Genomic DNA, 24,088 nt, shown 5'->3' with positions numbered 1-24,088 from the left:
GTCAAGAAATTATAATTTAAAGGTTAATGAGCCCCTGATCTAATGTTCTTGTCAAGCAACCATTTTGAGAACAAAGAGAAATTAGTTATGATTAGTCCCAGAAGTAGACGTTTTAAAAATGAAAAGTAATCAAGTAGCAACTTTTTTTAATTAAAATTCTGTCAGAATTAGCATAAATTGTCATCCTTTTCTTATTGTTTTTTATCTAGCTGTTCTTCTGGCTTCTTCTTCCTGGGTTTTCAAGGAGTAGTAACAAGAACTGTTTTGGAAAATATCTTAAAATAACCCAAGACGTTCATAAACATTTTAACAGCATATGATCTGTAATGAATGATTAAGTAAAACCTTTTGTGTTAAATTATGATGTTAATAATGATTCTGTCTCTTTTAATTTATTATGAATTCTCAAATGCTCCGGTTTTGATTTTGATAAAATGGAACAACAACGGAGTTTATGTGATGACTTTATTTTTAGAAATCCTTCTTTGAAAGAACAAATTTCCTAGATACTGCTGCTACTGTAATTATGTACAAAACCAATCACTCATTATAGTTAGGATACATTATCTTCTAGACAGATGAGGCTAAATAAGCAACACATTAATAATTCAGAGTGCAGTTCATTATGCATGTGGATGCATGCTTTGTAACCAAAATAAGCACCTCATCAGCCTCATGCCAACCCTTAAACAATAGTTCTGTGTTATTGCAGCCCCATTCAAGTTTACGCTTGTTAAACTGCTACTTGGATTATTTTATCAAACATTCATTTATTTGTGGTCCCTTACTGCAGAGAACAGATTTTGGAAGCTCCTTTTTTCAGTTAATGATTTGAGCAATGGGTGTTATTAATTCTCAGAATATTATAAACATGATTAATTCTCAGGCAGAGATTTATTACACAAGGATTTCAACTATGTCAACTTAAATACATCACTGTCAAAACAAGTATCATGGAGAAAATGAAATGCACTCTGCACTTCCCTTTCTCAAGCTCAGAAGGAAATAGATTTAAATTGTGGCTAGAACAAAATTATATTCTCCAATGAAAAAGAGAATTTTAAAGTTTCTTTTTATTTAGCATAAGAATTCTTGTAAGATTGTAATTTAGAAAGAAGACTGGACTTTAACCAAGAACTTTTTTGTACTTTTTTGATTTTTACTCTTTTTCCACTGAGAGTCAATCTCTGCATTTTCAAGTCATGTCTAACTGGGTTCTGTGAAATTTAAACTGTTCAGCAATGGCAGATCAGGGTCTTACAAAAAAGTCCAGACTGACACAGACTATGTGGACAGGTTTGGGTTTGGTGAATGCCTAGTTGCTATTTTTTGAGAGGTCTCCAGCAAGATCCTCATGCTCAAATATTCCACTTTTGTTTCTTTCCTTTTAGCAGTGTGTTATAGTAAGAAAGTAACCCTGGAATTGTAATCAGAAAAGATCAGGATTCAAATCCCAAATGTGGCACTTGTTCCCCCGGGGGCAATAAGCATAACACATCTTATCCTAGTCTCAATTTCCAATCTATAAAATAGGAATATTAATAATTGTTCTATCTTTTCTCACTGGAGTGTTGTGAAGAAAGCCCCATGTAAATACCAAAATATGTAGAAATGTGAGATTTTATTATTTAGATTCGATGTTTTGGACTTCACTTCTCTTATTAAAATTTAAATGACCTCAGAAAGAATCATATCTTAAACCATTCACAGCTCAGTTAGCAACTAAACTCTTAGGAAATACAGGTGTGAGAAAAAGGAGAGAGATTTGAGGTAAGGATTTAGTATTTCAAGAAGAAGGGAAGGGATATCATAGTGGAGACAGAGGGTGGGGGAATGAAAAGTGACAAAGGAAATTTTATGAACTCCATCACTTTAGAGAAGGCCTTCTAACCCAGACTACACAAAGGCAGTTGTTGGATGTGACGTTAGGTGAGCCCTTCAGCCACAAAATACCCATAGCCCATCCCAAAGGAATCATGAAGACTTAATGAATGCATTTCACCATAAATGTTTTTGATGAAGGAAATCACAGAAATGCCTACTAGAAATCAGACTAGTTCTTTTGGCGTGCACTCTCAAAGTTATCTTCATAGATTAAAGGTATCTCCATCACAAAAAGGACATTAAACACCTAGAGAATTACACCCAAGATGAGAATCAGCTCTTTAGGACAAATTAGAGGAAATCAGAGATGTGACCAGGTACATTGGGTTAAAAATATTCCAAGAAGGTAGTAGGTAATTAGACAAAATATTTTGGGCAATTGATTTCAGACTTTTATGTTAAAGGTTCTTAATTTAGGATTCGCAGATTCCCAAAGAATCCATGGATAGATTACAAAGTCCTTGAATTCAGATGAGAAAAAAAGTTAAATCTTTGTTTTCATTAGCCTTTTATTTCCTTGAAATTCTGTGTATATTATTTTTTGCATTTAAAACCATTTTCCTGAGGCAGTGTTCCCAGGCTTACCAAACTGCGGAAAAGGCCCATTATAGACATATCAAAAAGCTTAAGAACCTGTTTCATAGAAATCACCTCCCTTGTGGGAGTTATAATATGGAGAGAAAGTTCTGATGTTTTACTCAAATTAAAGCTCATTTAGAATCTTAAAATCATAGAATTTTAGAGCTAGATAGGATGTTGGAAATCAATTCAATATGTCATTTTACAAGTACAGAAGCTAAAACAGAAAAAAAGTAATTAGACAAATTAGTGGCAAACAGGATTAAAATCCCAGAACATCTTTTATTTTACTCTGTGGTTTAAAATACTAATTATAAAAAATAGTAAATCTAAATGTAGCTTCTATCAAGAATGGGAAGAAACATTATTTAAATTATCCATGTTATGAAATAATACTCTAAAATGTAAAACATGCGCTCTTCTACCTGTTTCTTGAAAAATTAGTAGATTTTCTTGGGGCAGGAGAATTCCCCACAGTAGAAAAGGAACAGTTCTCTCCATAAGTATTTTACCTTTAATGCATTACAGAAAGCTTTGGGTGAGGCCCTGGGAGCTCTACTAGAGCAGAGCTGTGGCCAAAGATTCTCTGCCACAAGATTTCCCCATACCTGCCTAAGAAAAAACATCAATGTTGACAGTGGTATGGAGGCCTCTGGCTCACAAATACTTCTGGGGAAGTACACAAGAACGCAGAACAGGCCTTGGCACCTATAGGGAGAATTAGTTATGATATATAATGTTAATATGAATTCCCATTTCAGGCTAGATTTTATTCATCCTTAACAAACTGGTATTGATTGCCTACTGCCTATTGATGATGGAAAGTGAGTTATTCAAACCAAACAACTAATTCTCTTTCTGGCCAAAAAGAGTTTAACTGTATTTTTGTTTTCTTTTCCAAAAAGGATGGTCTATAGTTGTGAAACCATTGACTTGAGATGGTACAATTGTCTCTGTCATTTTTTATGTCAGATTTGATATGAGCTAGACTTAAGTTTTCCTCTTTGCGCCTGATATTCCAGGCCTCGTAATTTTGCAGAAAAGGATGGAGGCCCAGAGACATGAAACGTCTTGCCCAAGGTCTCTGAGGTATGAATCCTCAGAGATAAGATTTGCACTCAGTCCCTCGAACTCCAGCGTGAATGTTCTCTCCACTGTATCATGATTTTAGAATTGAGAATCTCAGAGGGGAAGGGACGCTAGTGACCATCAAACTTAATCCCCTATGTTTATAGCTGAGGAAACTAAGACCTAGAAAAAGGCCATGGCTCACCTATAGACAGATGGGCTAGAGGTTAAAAATGTACCATCCCCTTAGGTGTGGTTGGTGTTTGGGGTATTTTTTTTTTATAATTCTATGAATTTGATCCCTTCCAAGGTCCTTCTCTTCCTAGATGCATGGCCATAGGATGCATCATCACCAGGAACACCTCCCACCTGCTCCCTGCACCGTGTTCCCTGACAACATTCATAGCATCTTTACACAACAGTGTGTCTTATTGTTGTTTTACATACTAACATGCTTTATCATATTTATACAAAGTTTCCCAGATACTCTCCTTACCACAAACCTGGGAGGTAGGCCATGCAAGTAATAATACCCCATTTCACGCAGGGGCAAAAGTGGAATTCAGAAAAATTGGGGGACCCACCCATGACCATATACTGTCAATAAATATGGGAGCTAAAATGTAATAACCTTTACATGTTTCTTCTTAATCGAGTCCGATGTTCTTTCCCTTACACTACATTGCTTTTCTGTGTGCTCTTACCCTCAAGAAACTTTTAATCTAGGTGGGGAGAGAAAACATAGGTGTAACTAATAAGCTAGCAAGAGAGAAACTAGGTGTATAATCAAATGTGGTGCAGACTATAAGGGTCTCGGAGGAGGCAGGGCACCCTGAAGGCTGGAGTGGCTGGGATTTGTGGAGGAAGCAGGATTTGAGCTAGTTCTTGCAAGATGAATAAGATTTAGACAAACAGAAGATAGGTCATCCAGATCAAAGGAAATGGGGATGTTTTGGCTTTAATTTCAGACTGTTTTCCTCCCAAAACACCATTACTATTTATTTTTAGAGGCTTCTACTAGGAAGACACACAAGGTGCCATCTCTTTTTATTCACTAACCAAAGAATTCCATCCATATGACCCTAGAACTTAGTTCTGGAAATTACCTTAGAGGCCATCTGATTCAGCCTTTCATTTCACAAGGGAGGCCCCTGAAGACCTTGGTTCCACAGCACAGACAAGGCAGGCAGGCGCTGAGGGCTCACCGACTCCTGTGCCGTCCCAGTGCCAGTCTCCTTGTTTTCTTTGGCCTAGTCTCAGCTTTGTTAGTTTTTATACGATGGTGCATAAGAGAAGTTTAGAAGACAAAAATAACCTTGGAATTATCTTGCGAATTCATGGTAATTACTATGCAATTACATGCTCAGTAATCACAATGGAATTCTAGAGTATTTACAATTCACTTATATCTACAGATAGCTCTGCCTTCCGCGTCTTCATTTTTAAAGTGAGTGTTATGGGACGGCACAGCTGAATGCCTAGGCCTGATGGCCATTGTGCTTTGCATTGACAGAGAGGCAGAGCTGTCTTACTTTATTCCAAACTAACCCTAGGTTTGTCTCTTTGCCTCTTCGATGGCCCTGGGCAGGTGCTGAAGAGTCGGTCTATCCCTTTACAAGAGGTTGGTATCCTATGTATCCTTGGAATTCTATTACAGCAAACACGTACTGATTGGAAGTCCCTAAATGATTTTATCTGAACATAAAAAAAGGGAAAGGGGTGTCCAGTTTAGAAAGTCACACTATTATGTCATGGTATAAAAAGATTTATTCTTACAATTAAAAAAAAAAATCCATTGACTCCTCAACCTTGCTATCCTAATGGCACCAGTCAGAACATGCACTCTGCTGACACAACTTTTGAGAACTTGGGGTCAACTCCATCATGAAACATTGCCATAGGAATTAACAAAGTAACAGGACTGATATCTACTTGGAATTGAACTACATTGGCTACAGTACATAGAGACAAATCCAGAAATTTAAGAAGCTTAGAACAGAACGTGCCTTATTGGTGACAGAGAGGCTGGTTAAAGCACACAGAGAATTAGCTTTTATCAAAGAACTTTTAAAAAAAGCAAAAATCAGAAACAGCAATAAGAAGTGAAAATAATTAAATATTGCCATGAAAATAAGCTGGAGTATTGGACTGTGAGTCAGAAACCTTGGCTTCATCTTGGCTCTGTCTCTTAAAAAAATGTGTGATCTTGAGGAATTCATAGACTCTTCCCTGTGCTTTAGGTTCCTCATCCATCCTCATCATCAACTGCTCTTTGATTCTTCCAGTTCTAGTGGAAGGAGGATGGGGGTGTTTAATATAATGGTTGAAAATAAACCCCAGATCTTTTTAGCATCTGCTGGCAATACCCACCCTCCTCTACCTTCTACCCATGGCTACTATGGACCCATGAGCAACTCTAGGTGCCCATCCCTTACAGCACCTCGGAGTCTCCTAAAGCCCAGTCCCTGCCTAGGGCTATGATCCAAATGTTCTCTGTGAGAAGAATGATAATGACTGTGGCTGCACATCCTGGTCTCCAGATTTACAATTGTCACAAACTTCGGCATCTTGACACATTTACATTTAACTAGTCACTTTACAACTTATGATAAAGACAGTCTGGCATAGTGAATGAAGCCAGAAAAACTTACAGCCAAGTCCCATATTGGCTCTGTAACCTCGGGCAACCACTTAACCTCTCATGCTCAAGGCAACCCCCCACAACTATAAATTGGAAAGAAGGTGCCAATCTAAACTGAAAGCAGCATTTTCTTCAATTAGAAGTTCCCTATATCAAGGTAATCACAGACCCAGTTCCTATTCCTATTTCAGGATAATTTAGCGAGACATGTAACAACTATTATTATCCCAATTCTACGAATGATAAAAAAAGAGGTCCAATGAGATTAAAGGGCACACATCTAAATCTTCTGACTCCAAATTCAGTGTTCTTCCTACTACAACACAAATTCCAAGAGCAAATCACATCTGATTTCCAGAAGAAAATAAATCATGTCTGTTGAAGGCACTTTGAAAGAGGTTGCCAGGCTGCCAGATTCCTAATACTGAATCTTTTAATGGTTATATTTTAGATAACTTCAGAAAATATTAAAAACCATTCAGACCTTACAATAACTGAACTCTTTGACAGGCTTCCGGCTGACCAGCAGGAGATGCCCAAAGGATGACAGCAAAAGAAATGTCCTAAACTCTCCCTGAAGTAATACATAGCAGTAATGTTTCAGCTTAGATTCTCACACCTAATTACATGATCTTTTCCAGATTGATAAATCCATTCGCTATGCACTGACGACCAACAACCTGTTTCACACCAACCTGTCCCTCATCTTCCACAGTGTTTTCCTTCGGATGTGTAAGGCCCATGGCATAGGATTCAATGTGGAGGTATGACTAGTGAAAGTGAATCACCACCAGGTGGGGTGGGAAAAGTCACCTGCTTAAGCCAATTTTATCATCTTGGGAAACTACCTCCACTGGTCCTTTATTGGTTTTCAGAAGTATCTACCCTTCACACCACAGTCCCCCTTTTGTTAGGGCTTCAAGCTTGCACAACCAGCAAGGTTGTAGTTAAATGTTCTTATTGCTATTTGCATGCATTTCGAATGACACCCATGTACCTCAGTAAACCAAATATTTCAATATAATTGACTGAGTACAGAAAGAATGAATCAACCCAGATCCCTGCAGTTGGGATTAATTGTTCCAGCTGCAGCACACAGCCCTTTGGAATTGAAGTTTTATTCCCCCAGTGATTAAACAGAAACACTTTTCCTTATGCCCACTTATCTCTGTTTTTTTATCAGCCTCAAAGCAGGGAAAATGTAATGTGAGAGACACTCTGAAGTTTTCTTGCCATCTCCTCCAAAAAGCACTTTCCCAATTATTTACTAATTATTGAAAACCCATAATTCCACCTTTATTCCTTTGGTTTAAAAGGTCTGGCCTCTGTTAAAATCAGATGCCTTTAGGAAATTTGCACACTTAGGCCTCATCAATCATGTACATATCATGTACTTAAGATGATTTGCATTCAGACATTTTCCTGAAGTTATATTTTGAAGGAAAAAAGGGGAGAAAATGCGGAGGTAGTACCTAGAGAGTGAAAGCAAGAAGAAGGTGCAAAGGTAAATTTTAACTACCTAACAATGTACCTGTCCCTAAGGTAGGCAAGGTAGAAATGGGTTCCCGGAGGAAAGTAGGAATAAAGGAAAAATGGAGTGGAAGAAAAAAAACTGTTAGGAGAGAAGAAACAAAATAATAATATAGTATTATATAGTACTACAGTATATAGTAATAAAATAGTGTAATAATAATAATAACACAAAATAATAATAATAATAATAAAGCTCTGGCCAGATCCCTATTATGTTAAGCATTAGCTATATTTTCTTGTCCAAGTAATTAAGCCTTTCTTTCACTATCACTACCTAACCCCCAACAGGGATTCTTTTGTGAGAATCAAATGACATTATGTATATAAAACACCTTGCAAACTTTACAATGCTATTTCAATATAAGTTAAAGTAAAGCTGATAGTGAACAAGAGCCACAAAAACATGGATGTAACTGTTACTATCTACAAATTGCAGGTGGAAAAAAAAGTGAAATCAATCTGTGGTAGAGTTAGATCTGAAAGTGGTTGTGTGTAGGTGAGTGTAGATATGCCTGTATGTATGCATTTTTTAAAAACCATAATGTCATTGTAACCTCTACTATCTATACTCTTCTTCATCTGGCCCTCTTCTGTTGCCTAGGAAACCCCTCCTTACTCAGCCACCAGCACTGACCAGCTTTTTAGCTGTTCCATCTCAGCTATATCAGTACCAGCTTGAGGCAGAAGGAAAAGCAAAAAGAGTCTGTAGACTCTTACATGATGTGATTTGATGGTCCTTCCCTGCCCTACTAAATGTCTCACCAGCTGCCATCATGCAGCTGTGTTATGATGACATTTACAGAGTCGAGGAATTGATTCATTTCCAATACGACTTAGTACTTGTGTAACATCCTCTATTACATGAAGAAGTCACTTCATTTCTTTTCAATTTCCTCATCTGTCAAATGAGAGCTTTGCGCTCTGAGGTCTCATATTGCTCTAGATCCTGTGTTGCTCTGCCTGAAGTTTTCACATGAATTAGAGCATTCAAGGCAGGCAGGGAGGCAGAAAAGAATACATTTCCCAAAATACTAGACTCAATGTGAAAACATTCCTTGGGAGAACAAAGATTTCCTTCCATGAGATCATGTGTGGCCACAGAAGAGGTGGTTTGGTGCACACATAATGGGGCTCTGTCAGTTCATGACTATGCAGGGAAATGAAAGCACAAAGAGATATCCTGGCTATCGAAAAGGTTACAGAGAAGACCATGAACAGCAAGCAGCATCTAGCTTAAACCGAGTCAGGAGCTACATTGCAGATATAGACCAAGAAGCAGACAAGCAACCACGTACTGACTTGGCACTTCAATGAAATCTTTATCTTCAGCCAGGAGACACATCCTAATGTACAAGGATCCCTAACAGAGACATCCATTTGGCAGCATTTAAGTTAGTCTGAAGGGAAAGGGTAATTGAAATTCTACTCAGAGTGTAAAGGAGATTGTTTTGTTGTTGTTGTTGTTGTTGTTGTTTTTGCTTAACGATTTCTGTATACATTAAATGTTTTACTGTTTCAGTGCTATTCTTTCCCTGGATCTGTTAACATAGCAAGCTACTGAAAACCCAGACCTAAATTCTTATTTTTCTTTGAATAGGGGAAAAACAAGCCAGATAAGCAAATCTGCCTTAAATCACCAGGGAACAAATTTCTCAAAAGAAAAATTGCACACTATTTAGAATCATATGGAAGATTGCATTAAGTCACTAGCAATTAAAGAAATATCAATCAAAACAGCTCTTAAGTTTTTTCTCAAATCTAGAAAATTGACAAAAGTTACAAAAGCTGTACATAGTCAATGTGGAGGAACTAGAGAAAGATAATGCCATTGGTGAAACAGTGAATTGGTGTAATTATACTGGAAAAACAGTTTGGAGTTATTCTAAAAGAATTGACCAAAATGTCAATACCTTTTGACTCAGAGTTCCCACTGTTGGCATATAACCCAAAGAAGTCCCAGATAGAAAGAAGGGCCCATAAATATCAAAATATTCACCACCACATCACTAAACAAATTGTGGATATATATATATATATATATATATATATATATCCATATATATGAATATAATAGAATATGAATGACCACACTAACAACAAATATGAAGAATTCTGAGAAGCTTGAAAAAGTAAGCAGAATCAAGAAAACAATATATACAATGGCTATGTCAATGACAAAATAAAAGAATGAAACTGAATATCATATGATTATAATAATTAAGAAGCTTGGTCTTAGAGCTGAGAAAATGTAGCTCCTTTCTTTGCAGAGGGGGTGGATTAGGGACATGTGGATCTAGTGGACAATTTTGATTAGCTAATTTCTTTATTCATTTTAAAATTCTTTGTTACTAGGGATGGTTCCTCTATCCTACTTATAAGAGAGGAGGGGACATAATTCAGAAACAAAAGTGATATTAAAACCTAAGATAACAATAATTTTTTAAAAATTAAAAACCCACATGGTGTGACCTGAAGTATACAAGATATCCATAGCTGGTTGTTTTTGTAATCCATCTGGAACCTATCCAGGATTAAGACTGATGTTTTATGTCAAGGTTTTGATGTAGAGTTTTTAAATGTTTATATTAACTCCCCCTCTAGCATGTAAACTCCTTGAGAATATGACTGTTTTCTTTTTATCTTTGTATCCTCATCACCAAGCACAGTGCGTGGCACATCATAGTCATTTAATAAATGCTTGGTGATTTAAAGTTACCTGTACTATCACTGCAGGAATCCAAACTAAGCTTATTTCCTTTAATGCCAGAGTTACTAGATTGGCAGACTGGGGAATGTTATAGATGTCATTTAAACAAGATTTTAGAGAATGATTTGCCAGTGTTGTTCCAGCTGTTGTGGAAAAGAAGCAGAAGTGGTACAAAGCAGAAGTCTCCAATTTTTGAATGCATATCCCCATCATTTTGAAAAAAAATAGACACACCCCATACTTGCCTATTTCCTAATGATATTCATGTATTACTGTACTAAAATTTATACATAAATAGAAATTTTAAAAGGATGAGATAAAGATGAAATACTTAATCCTTGTTGATAGGGAGCCACTGGAGTTTTTGAGTAAGGGATAGACTGGTTTAGGAAAATTACTTTGACAGTTGTGTAGGGGATGAATTAGAAGTACAGAATTAAGTGCAAGGATAATAAATTAGGTTATTGCAGTAGTTCAAGTATCATGAAAGGTAAGGAATTGAAAATGACACCAAGATTAGAAATTTGGGTAACTGAAAAGATGGTATATTTTAACCACCTAATACTTATATAGGGAGCTTTGAGCTGAATAAGAGAAATAATAAAGAATCAAGTATGCAGATTCCAAAAAAAGTTAAATGTTTCAGATCAACAATTAGTATTAGATGATACTCTATTGAGGTAAGATATAGGTTGAGTTTTGGATGAAAAGGGAACTCTTGGTGGTTATAGAAATTCATCAAGACCTAAAATGGCTTCCAGGCAGAAGCAAGGAGGACAAATACAGAAACCATTTCCTTTTCTGCCCAATGCTCCATGAATAGAAACCCCAAGAGAAGAGAGACTATCTGTCATCTGATTTATTGGGGTCTGGAGACATCACCATACATCCTGAATCGCCTACTCTCCCAAGATGGGCTAAAGTTATTGATCCACCCATAGAGAGTCAGACGTGAAAACTGGTGGCTAAAGAAATTTGAAGATTATATTACCAATGATTTGACATTCTTAAAGTGATAGATATCAGTCAAGATAAGGTGATGAGAACAGTTTGATATTTGTTGAAGATGGATAGATAGATTTTTGTATATACATATATATCCACAAACATATATGTGTATATATATATATATATATATATATATATATATATATCAATCTTAACATATGATGCTATGGATAATGTACCTATATGTGCCTATGTGTTTAGTATAGTGTAGCTTTAATGTGGAAACCATGTACCATTTATTTAGAATGTTTTATCTGTAACTGTACAACATGTAACTTCATAGTGTATGTTGTCTTGATCATGTGGACACAATATAATTTTCAGGAAATGAAATTCTTTTCTATTTTTACAGAAGCAAGGATAGAACAGACATGGCTAAGAGAAGAAAAGGACAACCGGGTGGCACAGTGGATGGAGTGCCAGACCTGGAGTCAGGAAGACTTGTCTTCCTGAATTCAAATCTGGCTTCAGACATTTACTAGCTGTGTGACCCTGGGCAAGTCATTTCTCCCTGTTTGCCTCAATTCTCTCATCTATAAAATGAGCTAAAGAAGGAAATAGAAAGCAACTCTAGTCTCTTTGCCAAAAAAAAAAAATCCCAAATTGAGTCACAAAGAGTCAGAAAAATGGAAATGATTTAACAACAACAAAAGAGAGGAAAGGGACTACATTTTCCACAATTCTGGACTAAGAATAAGAACACTCTTTGGAAGGACTCTGTTCCTGTTAGGCTGTACTTCCTGTGAGGCCATTTGGCCCACAAGATAGATTGATTTGTATCAGTGGAATTGACAGAAGAAAGTGATGAGATGAAGGAGTAATGGTGGCCTCTTCAAGGTTCCTGACCATATGAGGCAGTGAGAACATGTAGGAATTAGCCCTGGAGCATCTCCAAGGTCCCACAAAAAGAGAAAAGATGGGGTTGAGGAAAAGTTGGCAAACTGACCATGAACAGGAGCAGCAAGTAATGTCTTAGGAAAGCCAAGGTGGAGGTTCCAGTGGAAAGAGTGACAGTGGAGAAGCAGGTTATCATTTCAATTCAATTCAGACTTGGTCCATCACTGAATACTTAATTTCCAGCCCTGAAATCTAGGAGAATAATCAGACTAAGACTTTGCTTCTACCTTCTTTAGCAGAGCCATGAGTTTTAGTAGAGCTTAAATTTCAAAACACTCTGAAGACAAAGGAGAATAAAATTATACCCTCACCAGAGAGTGAACAAGTTCATTTTCTCGTTTTATTATTCGTTTCTGTTATGATTAAATGTAATAATTTAAAATAGTACTCTTCTTTTCCTGAATCCGTTAGCATGGTAAACAAATTCTTAAAACATCTTTAGAAGCTGTCTGTTTTCTAATTGGAAAGAGGTAAAACAAACCATATAGTTTTATAAAAAGCTTTTTAAAGCAACTATAATTTAGATCTAAGTCTGTTAGGATCCAGAATTGGTTGGATTCACTGTCTACAAGAGATTCATTTCCTTAGAAGGGGGAAACATCAAGCATTTACTTGATACCTACTATGTGTCTGGCACTGTGCTAAGAACTTTACAAATACTTTCTCATTTGATCCTCAGAAGAACACTTGGAGTAGTTTTTACTCATTTTATACTTGAGGAAACTGAGGCAGAGAGAAATTTCAGTGATTTGCTCAAGGTAATACAGATAGTAAAGATCTGAGATCAAATCTGTATGACAAGGTCTTCTTGACTCCAGGTCCAGCTTTCTACCTACTACATCACCTAGCTGCCTCATAGCCTTAGCTTTAGGGTTACCATGTTCTAAGAGTCTTTTGTGTAAATGCAAATAGCCCATACACAAGACAATAAGTTATAGACATTATCATATATTGCCAGAGAAAATGGTACACAAAAAAATATTCATGTAGTAGGAGCTCAGGGTAAGAGAATAGAAAAACTAAGGTCATAAGAAATTGCAACACAAGGGAAGATACCATAGGAGGGGACTCTGATAGCTGGGAAATAGTACAGGGGTGAGTGGGTGCTTTGGAAGGAATTTTAGATGAAAGAATTTGGATCTTTGTTTTATTATTTTGCATGACTTCTGTCTGAGCTTAAATGTTATCTCATTTTTTAACATGGAAAATAAAACCTTGAAAAAAAACTTTAAATAAGCCATTTACTTCTATTACTATATTTAGCTTAATGATAAGAAAAAGAGTTCTGGCCTAATTTCTTGAAGAACTCATTCAATAGTCCATAGTTCTTTGAGACAGAACAATTATGGAATATTTTGGCCACATAAAAACATTTGTAGTATTTGATTATAGGTGATGCTTCTAAAACATCTTGTCAGTTCACAGTCCAATCTGATAACATTCATCAATTATAAAGGAAGATGTAACCTGTGTGTCAATGAAGAAATCTTGAAATATGAAGCTCTCACTAGAAGTGATTTGTTGCAGTTCAATTCCAGACATTTATTAAATACTTGCAAGACAGTATGTAATTTAAATGTGTGAGTAATTAGAAGCATAGAATCATAGAACTGGAAAGGACTTTAAAGGTCGTTTCATCTAACCTGCCACTTAACTCAGAGATTCCTTGCTCAAAATTTTAGATGCTTGTCTCTTCCAGGGAGAGGGAGATTATTACCACTGGGAGATAGGTAATAATCAAGAGACAATCCATTCTATTGTTACTATTAGAAAGTTGTTTATAATATGCCTCTTTATAAATTCAGCTGATTGGTCTTAGATCTGCTTTTTGGAGCTATACACACACACACACACACACACACACACACACACACACACACACACATTTTCTCCCTCCTCCATTTGATAAACAGTTATTTCTTTCATGCTTTGAGTAATATTAAGTTGAATGTTTTCTTTATGCTTCCTTTAAGAAAAATAAGATATTTATTCTTCAATTTTGCAGGAAAAACAAGGAACAATTTTTATATTATTTGAAACTCAGAAGAGGTATAGATTGGGAGTATTGTGAGTATGAAATATTTAAGTATAGTTAAAGAAATAGGCTGTTGCAATTGAAAGCAATTCTACTTTTATGTATTTTAATCAAAGTGTTGATTTATTGAAAGACCATTTAGTTTTGTTTAGAAAAACAGATGGTATTGCACAAAGTGGCCCTTGAATACGTTGGTTTTTAAAAATATGATTGATTTGTTGCCAAAAGGTTAGTTGTAACAGCTATCTACACAAGCACATGAGTACACATAGACGCAAACACATGCGTGTTGCATATGCCCAATGCCAACATTGCTGCCAGCATCCATCTCTAAAGCTGGAAAGCTGAGAAGCTGAGAATGAGCTCAGCTGGGATGGTCCAAATAAGCAGCACTAAGCATTTCACTTTAGCTTTCCCCGTGGCTTTCCTGATGTCAGTGGCATTTGTGGTCTCTGGGATAGGCTGATGGACATTTCCTTGAATGTTCACGTGCCCCAGAATTTGAGCACAAAAGGAAATACCCAAAGCCAAAGGGCCACACCCTCAACCCTAACTGGTCTTTCTCCTGTGCTCAAGTCCATTGATCTTATGCTCCTATTACCTAATAAAGGCCCATTTTCAAATATAGCAACCTTATCTTACCTCAGCACACTCCTAGAGACTCCAGCACAGTATCTCTCTCTACTCATCTCAGCTGTTCTCTGAAGACATCAAAGGAATAAGAGCCTATATATTTGATATACATTGCTCATCCTTCTTTCACAATGGCCCCATTCTCATAGGTACCCTGACAAGTATATAGGGGAAGAGAAGAGGAGGGCTGAGGATGTGATGCACAGATTCACTCATTCATCAGCTGTATGCCAGGCACTACGATGGACATAAGGATGAATAAAGCAGTTTATAATCTACTATTTTAATTCACTAATGTTACAAGTATACAAGTAACCCTAATACAAGACAGACTATATATCATGAAAGGTTTGAACAGATTGTTGTTTTTTTTTTTAAAGAATAATGGCTTTTTTATTTTTCAAAATGCATGCAAATGTAGTTTTCAACATTCACTTACAAAATCTTATGTTCCAAATTTTTCTTCCTCCCTCTTCCTCTCCTCCTTGCCCTGGAAAGCAAATAATCCAATATAGCTTAAACATGTACAATTCTTCTAAACATATTTCCACATCATTCTACACAAGAAAAATCATATCAAAAGGGAAAAAAACAAGCAAACAAACAAAACAAGAAAGGTTAAAATACTATGCTGTGATTCAGTTTTCATAATCTTCTCTCTGGATGTTGATGGCACTTTCTTTTTTTTTATTTATTTAATAGCCTTTTATTTACAGGTTATATGTATGGGTAACTTTACAGCACTGACAATTGCCAAACCTCTTGTTCCAATTTTTTTCCCCTCTTACCCCCCAGCCCCTCTCCCAGATGGCAGGATGACCAGTAGATGTTAAATATATTAAAATATAAATTAGATACACAATAAGTATACATGACCAAACTGTTATTTTGCTGTACAAAAAGAATCAGACTCTGAAATATTGTACAATTAGCCTGTGAAGGAAATCCAAAATGCAGGTGGGCAAAAATATAGGGATTGGGAATTCAATGTAATGGTTTTTAGTCAGTTGATGGCACTTTCCATCACAAGTCTATTGCCTTGAATCACCTCATTGTTGAAAAAAGCCAATTCTATCACAGTTGATAGTCTCATAATCTTGTTGCTGTGTACAGTTCTGTTCTAACCTCACTTAGTATCAGTTCATGTAAGTCTTTCCAGGCTTTTCTGAAATCAGCCTGCTCATCATTTCTTATAATACAATAATATTCCATTACATTCATGTATCATAACTTAACCAAACAGACTGTTACAAGGATTCATACATAGAAGAGATCCTATATGGTTGATAAAACTCAAGGAAAGTTCCATGAAGAAGGAATCTTAAAGGATACAGAGAATTCTGAAAAAGATGGGAGTGAGGAGGTAGAAGGCAGATGTGGCAGAGTGATGGAAGGAAGCAGGCCATCATTTCAAGCAAAGGAGACAGCATGGCAAAAAGCATGAAAGCCCAAAAGCCAGCATGCTTGGGGAAGACCATCTAATCAACATTAATTGGAATGTCAAGAATGTGTAGGGAAATGGGAGAAATAAGGTTAGAAAGATGGGTTGGGGGGGAAGGAAAGGAAAACTGATAGATGGGTAGAAAGAAAGCTAGAGATTCCTTGCTCAAGTGGGAAGCCCTTTCACTGCAATGCTCAGCAAAGATCTCTAGTGATTAATCAAGATATTCCATGAAATGGTAAGGTCCTCTGTCCCCTTTTTTATCCAGTTAATGACTTCACGCAGCTTTCCATGGCTGCTTCCTACAAATTAGCTATTCCTTAGTTGATCCCTGCTATGTGCATGTGTTTCCAGGGTCTTCTTGCTCTGCTTAGACTTAGTAATATAGTAAAGATATTGTTTTAGACATAAAATCTGAACATTTTAGAGCTGAAAGGGACCTCAGAGCTCCTCTCCAGGATGTCATGTGAGTATTCAGTGCTTTTCCAAAAAGTGCCTCCTTCCTCAGGGAAGGACCACTGGACCCAGATGGCAAGAGGAGGAGGAGGAGAAAGTGAGGTTGATGACTTTGCACAGCCCTCTCTCACTTAGACTCAATTCACTTGCATGAATCATTTCCCTGATGTCCTCTTTGAGAAAGAAGGACAAACATCTTCTGTCAGTAGTAGTGGGTGCTTCCTCACTGGGGACCCAACAACTGGTTGGTTGAGCAACACATCTCCTTCTTTCTCTTTTCTGCTTTTTCTTGCCTTCTCTCTGTCTGTGATAAGACATATCATACATTGTCCTGTCCAAAAGAATGTAAATTTTGATCTATATCTAGTCACGGTCCCAGAAGGCTCTGGAAGGAAAAGTGAGACAGGTGACCTTTCACAACCCTCCCTCATTTAAATCCAACTCACTTAAAGGCCATGGAATCACCTCCCTGATGTCACAGTCTTCTTGGTGATGGAAGGATGGACAACCACACTAGCTCCTTAATGTATTAATGCCCAAGCAAATTACATTAGCTTTCTATTTGTGTTTCTAGCAAGAAATATGCAAACAAGATATACTTGGAATACCGAATCCAGTTCTTTTCCTATCTATAATAGCAGCTCTAACACTACTATGAGCACATACATGAATACAGGTTTGACTTGCCTCCCATTCCTCAACCCTCTAATTCTCAAACTTTTACTTTCCCTAAAAAAACCCAGCAGTTTATATAACTAGTGCCTGCCAGCGCCAGTGCCGGGGGTGAGCCATTTTCCCCTTTCTAAATCTCTCATTCTGATATCATGGAATACAAAAGGGCACAGGCCTGTGGGGAAGAACTTAGGGAACCAAGCAATAGCAGTGCCAGCAGGTTTGCAAGGAGTTTGTAGTTATCAGAGACTAGGAAAAGTTAATTGGGGAATCTAACAAGTTAGAAAAGGTTTAGGAGGAGGGTAGATCCAGAGGTTAGGAATCTAAGCAAACACATTAAGTTAAGGCATTAGGGGTTCCTTAAATACAATTTTACTAGGACAGAAAATGATGAGAAGGCTTACACAAATCTGGGCCTGCATCTGTGACCCTATAAAGTGTCTTCAGCCTGCAAAGAAATGTAATTATAGGTCATGTACTAAGCACTGGGAATACAAAGAAAGCCAAAAGCACTAAATCAGTTCCTGCCTTTTAAGGAGCTTAATGGGGGTACCAATGTGTAGATGATAGGGAGCCATTGAAATTTATTAAGCAAGGGCTGACTTGGGCAGACCTACAGATCAAAAGTCTCTGATTAGAACTTTTCTTTAGCAATTGGTTGAACTTCTCTTATGACATTTAGATTTGTTTTATAGCCATTTCTTGAATATTCCTTATATTGAATTGGCTGTCATATCAAAGGTATCATTAAGCCATTAGGTCTTCTCTGCTAACCCTCTCCCTGCCCTAGATTTGTCACAGATATTATTTTCTTTCCTTGTCTCTTTAACCTGTTCTTACACAATTGAGCTTTTGAATCCAAATATTTTAAGTCTGATCATGTGGAAGAGACATTAAAGTTATTCTGCTTGACCCCACAGGGCAGAAGCAAGGTCAGTTTATAGAAGTTAACCAAAAGCAAATTTCTACTTATATGAAAGGGAAAGGGGGGTAAACATTTCTATCAATCAGTTATCTAAAAATGAAACAGACTACTTTGAATTTCCCAATTCCAAAAGTCTTGAAACAGAAATTTGTCTGGAATCTTGAAGAGATTATTGCTGCTAAGGTTAGACTTTGTTGGCCTCTACAGTACTTTCCACCTTTTCCCTTCTCTAAGAAGTAGCAAAAAGCCTTAACTCAAGGAACTTAGATTTCAGAGAAGTCAATTCAAGACACCGTGATACAACCAGTAGAATAGTAACATAAGAGTCAATTCTTTCTAAAAAAAATCCAGAAATTGTACTTTCACTACCTTTCTTAAAAGTTGCTGTGAGACATCCAGCCATTCTGGAGAGCAATTTGGAATTATGCTCAAAAAGTTATCAAACTGTGAATACCCTTTGATCCAGCAGTGTTTCTACTGGGCTTATACCCCAAAGAGATACTAAAGAAGGGAAAGGGACCTGTATGTGCCAAAATGTTTGTGGCAGCCCAGTTTGTAGTGGCCAGAAACTGGAAACTGAGTGGATGCCCATCACTTGGAAATGGTTGAGTAAATTGTGGTATATGAATGTTATGGAATATTATTGTTCTGTAAGAAATGACCATCAGGATGAATACAGAGAGGATTGGCGTGACTTACATGAACTGATGCTGAGTGAAGTGAGCAGAACCAGGAGATCATTATATTACTCAAAAACGATACTGTATGAGAATATATTCTGATGGAAGTGGATTTCTTCGACAAAGAGAAGATCTAACTTAGTTTCAATTGGACAGAAGCAGCTACACCCAAAGAAAGAACAATAGGAAATGAATGTAACCTGCTTGCATTTTTGTTCTTCTTCCTGGGTTATTTATACTTTCTAAATCCAATTCTCCCTGAGCAACAAGAGAAATGTTCGGTTCTGTACACATATATTATATCCAAGATCTACTGTGACCTATTTAACATGTATAGGACTGCTTGCCATCTGGCGCAGGGGGTGGAGGGAAGGAGGGGAAAAATCGGAACAGAAGTGAGTGCAAGGGATAATGTTGTAAAAAATTACCCTGGCATGGGTTCTGTCAATAAAAAGTTATTAAAAAAAAGTTGCTGTGAGAAAAGAATCTCATAAATATGAGTTATTATATATTATTATAGAATCAGAATCTTAAAGTAGAAAAAGACTTAAAAGGTCACTTTATGATTAATTCTGTCCCTATGGTTGGGGTATATAGAGTGTGTGTATGGACTTGTTGTGAATGTAGTAAAATTAATGGAATATTTCCCCTTGTAACACAGGTAGATAGCAACCTATGAGTGTAAAAGAGAAAGTAGACCACCACATAGTTCTATTGTGTGGAAGCAAGGATGAGGTAAAAGTCTCAATAATGCTGAGGTTCAAGTGTTTTTGTATTCAAGAGAATTATGTCGGGCATGAATTATTCTCATGTGAATAGCAACAGTTCTATTAAACTAATTTAAACATTAAAAACATATGAGCTTATACTACTGTCCTAGCTCAGTGGTAGCCTTTTGCTTGGAATAACTGAACCCAATGCTATCTTCTGCTAAGTTGATTAATAAAAAATATTTATTACACAAATCCTTTTTGTTGACAAGTTAAAATGGAGCCTCATCTTTCATATCTCCCTGAAGATTGCCACCTTGTGAGATTGAAAATACTCATTAAATTCCATCACCAGACAGGCACAAATGAGAGGGTGATTGTTTTTAAGCATGTGAGGGGAATCATTGGTAAACTCATTTGTTTGGATATCATTAACAGAACAATCGGAGAGGATCTCCAGGGGGTCCTCATGACCTTTGCTCACAATCTCTTCATCATCCATCAAGAAATATCATCACCTAATATGCAAGGCGAGACCAATTTTAAGGTGAGGTGTTAATTAACTAACGATCCTGGTTAATTTCTGTACAAGGGCTGAAAATACCTCATGCTGTATTGTAAACAAGTGCTAAACCATCCTTTTTTATTGTTAGCAGTACATATTTTACAATGTGGAGGGTCAATATTGTAAGGTTCCCACTGAACTTGTTAGTTAAATTTAATAGTTTGAAACTTTTCCTTTGAAATGTAGTAGACTTACTTTAACTTAATGACATTTCCAAACCCATGTTTCAAAAGTGAAAGAGCCCATTAGAATGTCACATGGAGGTCAGGAGACTGTCACAATCAGAATCACAAGCTAAAAATGGCCTTTAAATAATACCACAGACTGGTTGGTTATTTCTTGAGGAATTAAGAATCAATGAAGTCATAATAAGATAGACTAACTCCTGTGTGCTTCAGTTTCCTTATTCTTTAAATAATCTCTAAGGCTTCTTCCTGCTCTAAAATTTGCTAATTTAAAGATGATAATGATTTAGGTATCCTAACATGGACCATTGGAACACAAGTACTATATTTTGTATCATTTGCTCTGGCCCAGTTTTATTTAATTATAATAGTTATTTTGTTTCTGATCTCCTGAGGCCTGTGAGTAGTTTCAAGGATATTGACAAAAGTTTAGGGTAGGATTATATACCAGAGATCTTCAATGTTCAAAAAACAAGATGGTTGTAATCCTAGCTAGACAAAAATGGTCATATAAGAATGATTCCAATTCATCATTAACCAACCAGCCATGACTTAAAAACCAAGATTAAGTAAATCAGAATATCATATTCATTTTTCCTCATAAGTCTGTTCCCCTGAAACATAAAGCTGTACATTTATTCTTGAATACATTCAATCATTCAATATATTTTCTTCTATAATAGGTCAATTTTAATAATAATAACAATACAGTCTCCTATTGTACAATGGTTTATACTTTTCTGGATATTTTCATATTCATTATCATATGAAGAAATAGCATTATATATGGTCCCATTATATTAAAGATATTCACTGTCCAAATGGGACCAGTACTACATCCCTTTTCACTAGTCCCAAATGGCACTTGTTCTATTTCACATCACAGTCCATTGCTAGTCTAGTATATCTGTTAACTAACTGTCCATATGCACAAATTTGCAAATGACATGTCCAAATTTGGAGATCATCCAAAATCAGTTGGCCTCTTAGCTTAGTCCTAAGGCAAGCAAAGTATAAACTCATATTCAAGTGAAAACTATTTCTATTGCCTTTTTCTATGGTTGTAGGTATGTGTATATCTTTATATATTTCCTCAAAACTCTTTCAAAGTGTGTTGATACGTCAATTGTTTTTAAATGTCCTTAAATGGTTCCCTAGCCTGTACAGGGGACTAAATTCAACAAACTGTTTGAAATAACATAATTTGTCTAAAGAAAAGTAGGGGCCAAAGGTGTTGGCTTTGTAGGACATCTTCATTTCCTTGTTTCTTATCTATCTTATCAGTATAGAATGCCCATTTTTAAAAAATAACTTATTTATAAGTTAAATGGATAACTAGGGAGGAATGGATTTTTTAGCCCTACAAGATAAAATATTAAAAGCCCCCAAATTATAAAAATGATAATGATAATGATAGCTAGTATTTATATATACCTTTAAGGTTTGTAATGCAGTTTACAAATATCATCTCATTTGATCCTCACAACAACCCTGGGAAGTAGATGTTATCATCATTTAACAGATGTGGAAACTGAGGCAATATTCAGGATCTCACAGCAAGTTAAGTGTCTTCGTCTGGATTGGATCTCAGATCTTCCTGACTACAAGACCAATTACTCTAACAATTGTGCTATCTCAATGCCTCTATAAAATAATAAATAAATAAATAAAAATAATAATCACATCAAAATTATTATCTGTATATGATAAGAATTTGATTTCTGTAACACTTTTGTGTAAAAGCATTTGCCATCTACTCCTTCATTTATCCAACAGAATATGTCAGAGTAGCTTTTCTTTTCAGTTTCCTGACAAGCAAAGTAAAGTACTGTGAGATTAAGTAATTTGCCTAATATTGTCATCTAGTTAGTGGTGATTCAGGACCAGAAGCCAGATTTCTTGACTCTTACACTGAACCAGGTGCTCTACCTTCTCCATGCTGACTCAAATATAGTGTCTATTCCTATATATAATGGAGGATAAATCTACCTGCAAAGTAAAAACTATGTTTAAAACAAATTATTGGAGCTCTTTTCTGAAAAGTAAGCAATGACTTTACAAGCCTTCATCTGCCTATAAGCCATACTTGTAATTCATAAGACTGCATATGATTGCCAAGAAGGTTGTATGACCATTTTGTAAAAGACTAATAGATATTGTTTTCATATTCATTACAGAGATTCGTTAATGATATTGAGACAGTCCTAGGAATTACAGCAGAAAATAAAATAAAATTTGAAGAGCAAGCTGCCAAAACTGAGAATGACTTAATCTGAGAATCATAGATCATTGATATCTGCAAATTCTATCATTCTTGATACTCATTTGGAAATTACAACGATTTTCTCAGTGACTGGAGGAGATATAACTTTTTTTTTTCTAGCAGTCAAATGAAAACTAAGTAGTGTGAGAAACTGGAACGATATTCTTTGTTATTTACTATTAAGGGATCTTAATTTATTTGTCAAAACTATAATTGTAATTCTGTATTTAAGTTTGTATGCACTCAACTTGTTTTAGCCAACCAAAAGAAAAACATCCAACAAGAGAAATCATTTCTCCATTTAATACTATGCCTTTATATGCTTCAGACTTAAGAAGCTTCTATTTTTTAAACTTCATAGGTAGGTGGGTTGAGGGAGAATAACTTGTGGATCCTTGATTATTCTTGAGAGGAATTTGTCTCCTATACTTTTTTCCTAATAAAAAAACTTTTTCTTTCTTCTTTATTTTTTTTAAACCTATAATCATTGTCATCTTTCAAAACCTAATTGTCCTTTGTTTTCTTTTTAAAAATTGTTGAGATTTTTAAAAATCCTTTTACCTTAACTGTATTTTCTTTATGCCAAGTCAAAAAAAAAATTTTTGGTCATTTCCAAACAGTTAATCCTAGTAGTCTACCATTAGCCTTTAACTAAAGCTACAGAATTTATCTAGGTGGCAGCATGCACTCTTATTTTAAGCTGCAGAATAACCCCAATCCTGTCAATTGAATAAATAATCTTGTTCCCCAGTACTTGGGGTTCACTGCAATCATAGGATTTTCACTAGTAATGGTACATATAATACATGCATTTAGCTGTATTTTTTTAAAAGGCAATTGTCAAAAATAAAGGGTGCCGAGTATAAGCCAGAGTATTTCAATACCCTAACTGCAATATGATCCAGTTTTGTGAGAGAATGGAAAAAAAAGTCTAAATCACAATGTTTTAAGTAATATTAATTTCTGTTTTAAATAAACATTTTAAAATGAGTATGTTGAATTTTTGTTTTGTTTTTGTGATAGTATTTCTATCATTCCTTCTCTTCACTTTAGCTCTAGATTGAGCATTCCTGTTCTATATTTTGACCATTTTCTTTTAGTTTCGGCCTTTATTTTCCTGCAGTTGAAGACACATTTATCACTCAGGTTTCCTGCCCGAGTTAGGTACTAGGATGACCCTTCCCTCTTGCCAGATATCCTCGAATG

The 24,088-nt window shown here is 36.0% G+C and overlaps 1 protein-coding gene across 3 annotated transcripts in view; it reads left to right on the top strand.

Annotated features, from left to right (window-relative positions):
- The window catches only part of IQCH (IQ motif containing H), a 289,727-nt gene extending 265,861 nt beyond the window's left edge, over positions 1-23,866 (top strand). For all 3 annotated transcript variants that reach the window (XM_031955329.1, XM_031955330.1, XM_031955331.1), the window contains 4 exons: positions 6,814-6,936; positions 14,323-14,384; positions 20,308-20,416; positions 22,797-23,866. In XM_031955329.1, the coding sequence (XP_031811189.1) occupies positions 6,814-6,936; positions 14,323-14,384; positions 20,308-20,416; positions 22,797-22,895 (393 nt within the window). In that variant the 3' untranslated portion in view covers positions 22,896-23,866. The remainder of the gene's footprint in view (positions 1-6,813; positions 6,937-14,322; positions 14,385-20,307; positions 20,417-22,796) is intronic.
- Positions 23,867-24,088: the final 222 nt, after the last annotated feature.

The sequence above is a fragment of the Sarcophilus harrisii genome, chromosome 2 (genome assembly GCF_902635505.1).
Source record: "Sarcophilus harrisii chromosome 2, mSarHar1.11, whole genome shotgun sequence".
Classification (NCBI taxonomy): domain Eukaryota; kingdom Metazoa; phylum Chordata; class Mammalia; order Dasyuromorphia; family Dasyuridae; genus Sarcophilus; species Sarcophilus harrisii.
The sequence above is the reverse complement of the archived record's forward strand: the minus strand, read 5'-3'. Positions and strand labels throughout refer to the sequence as shown.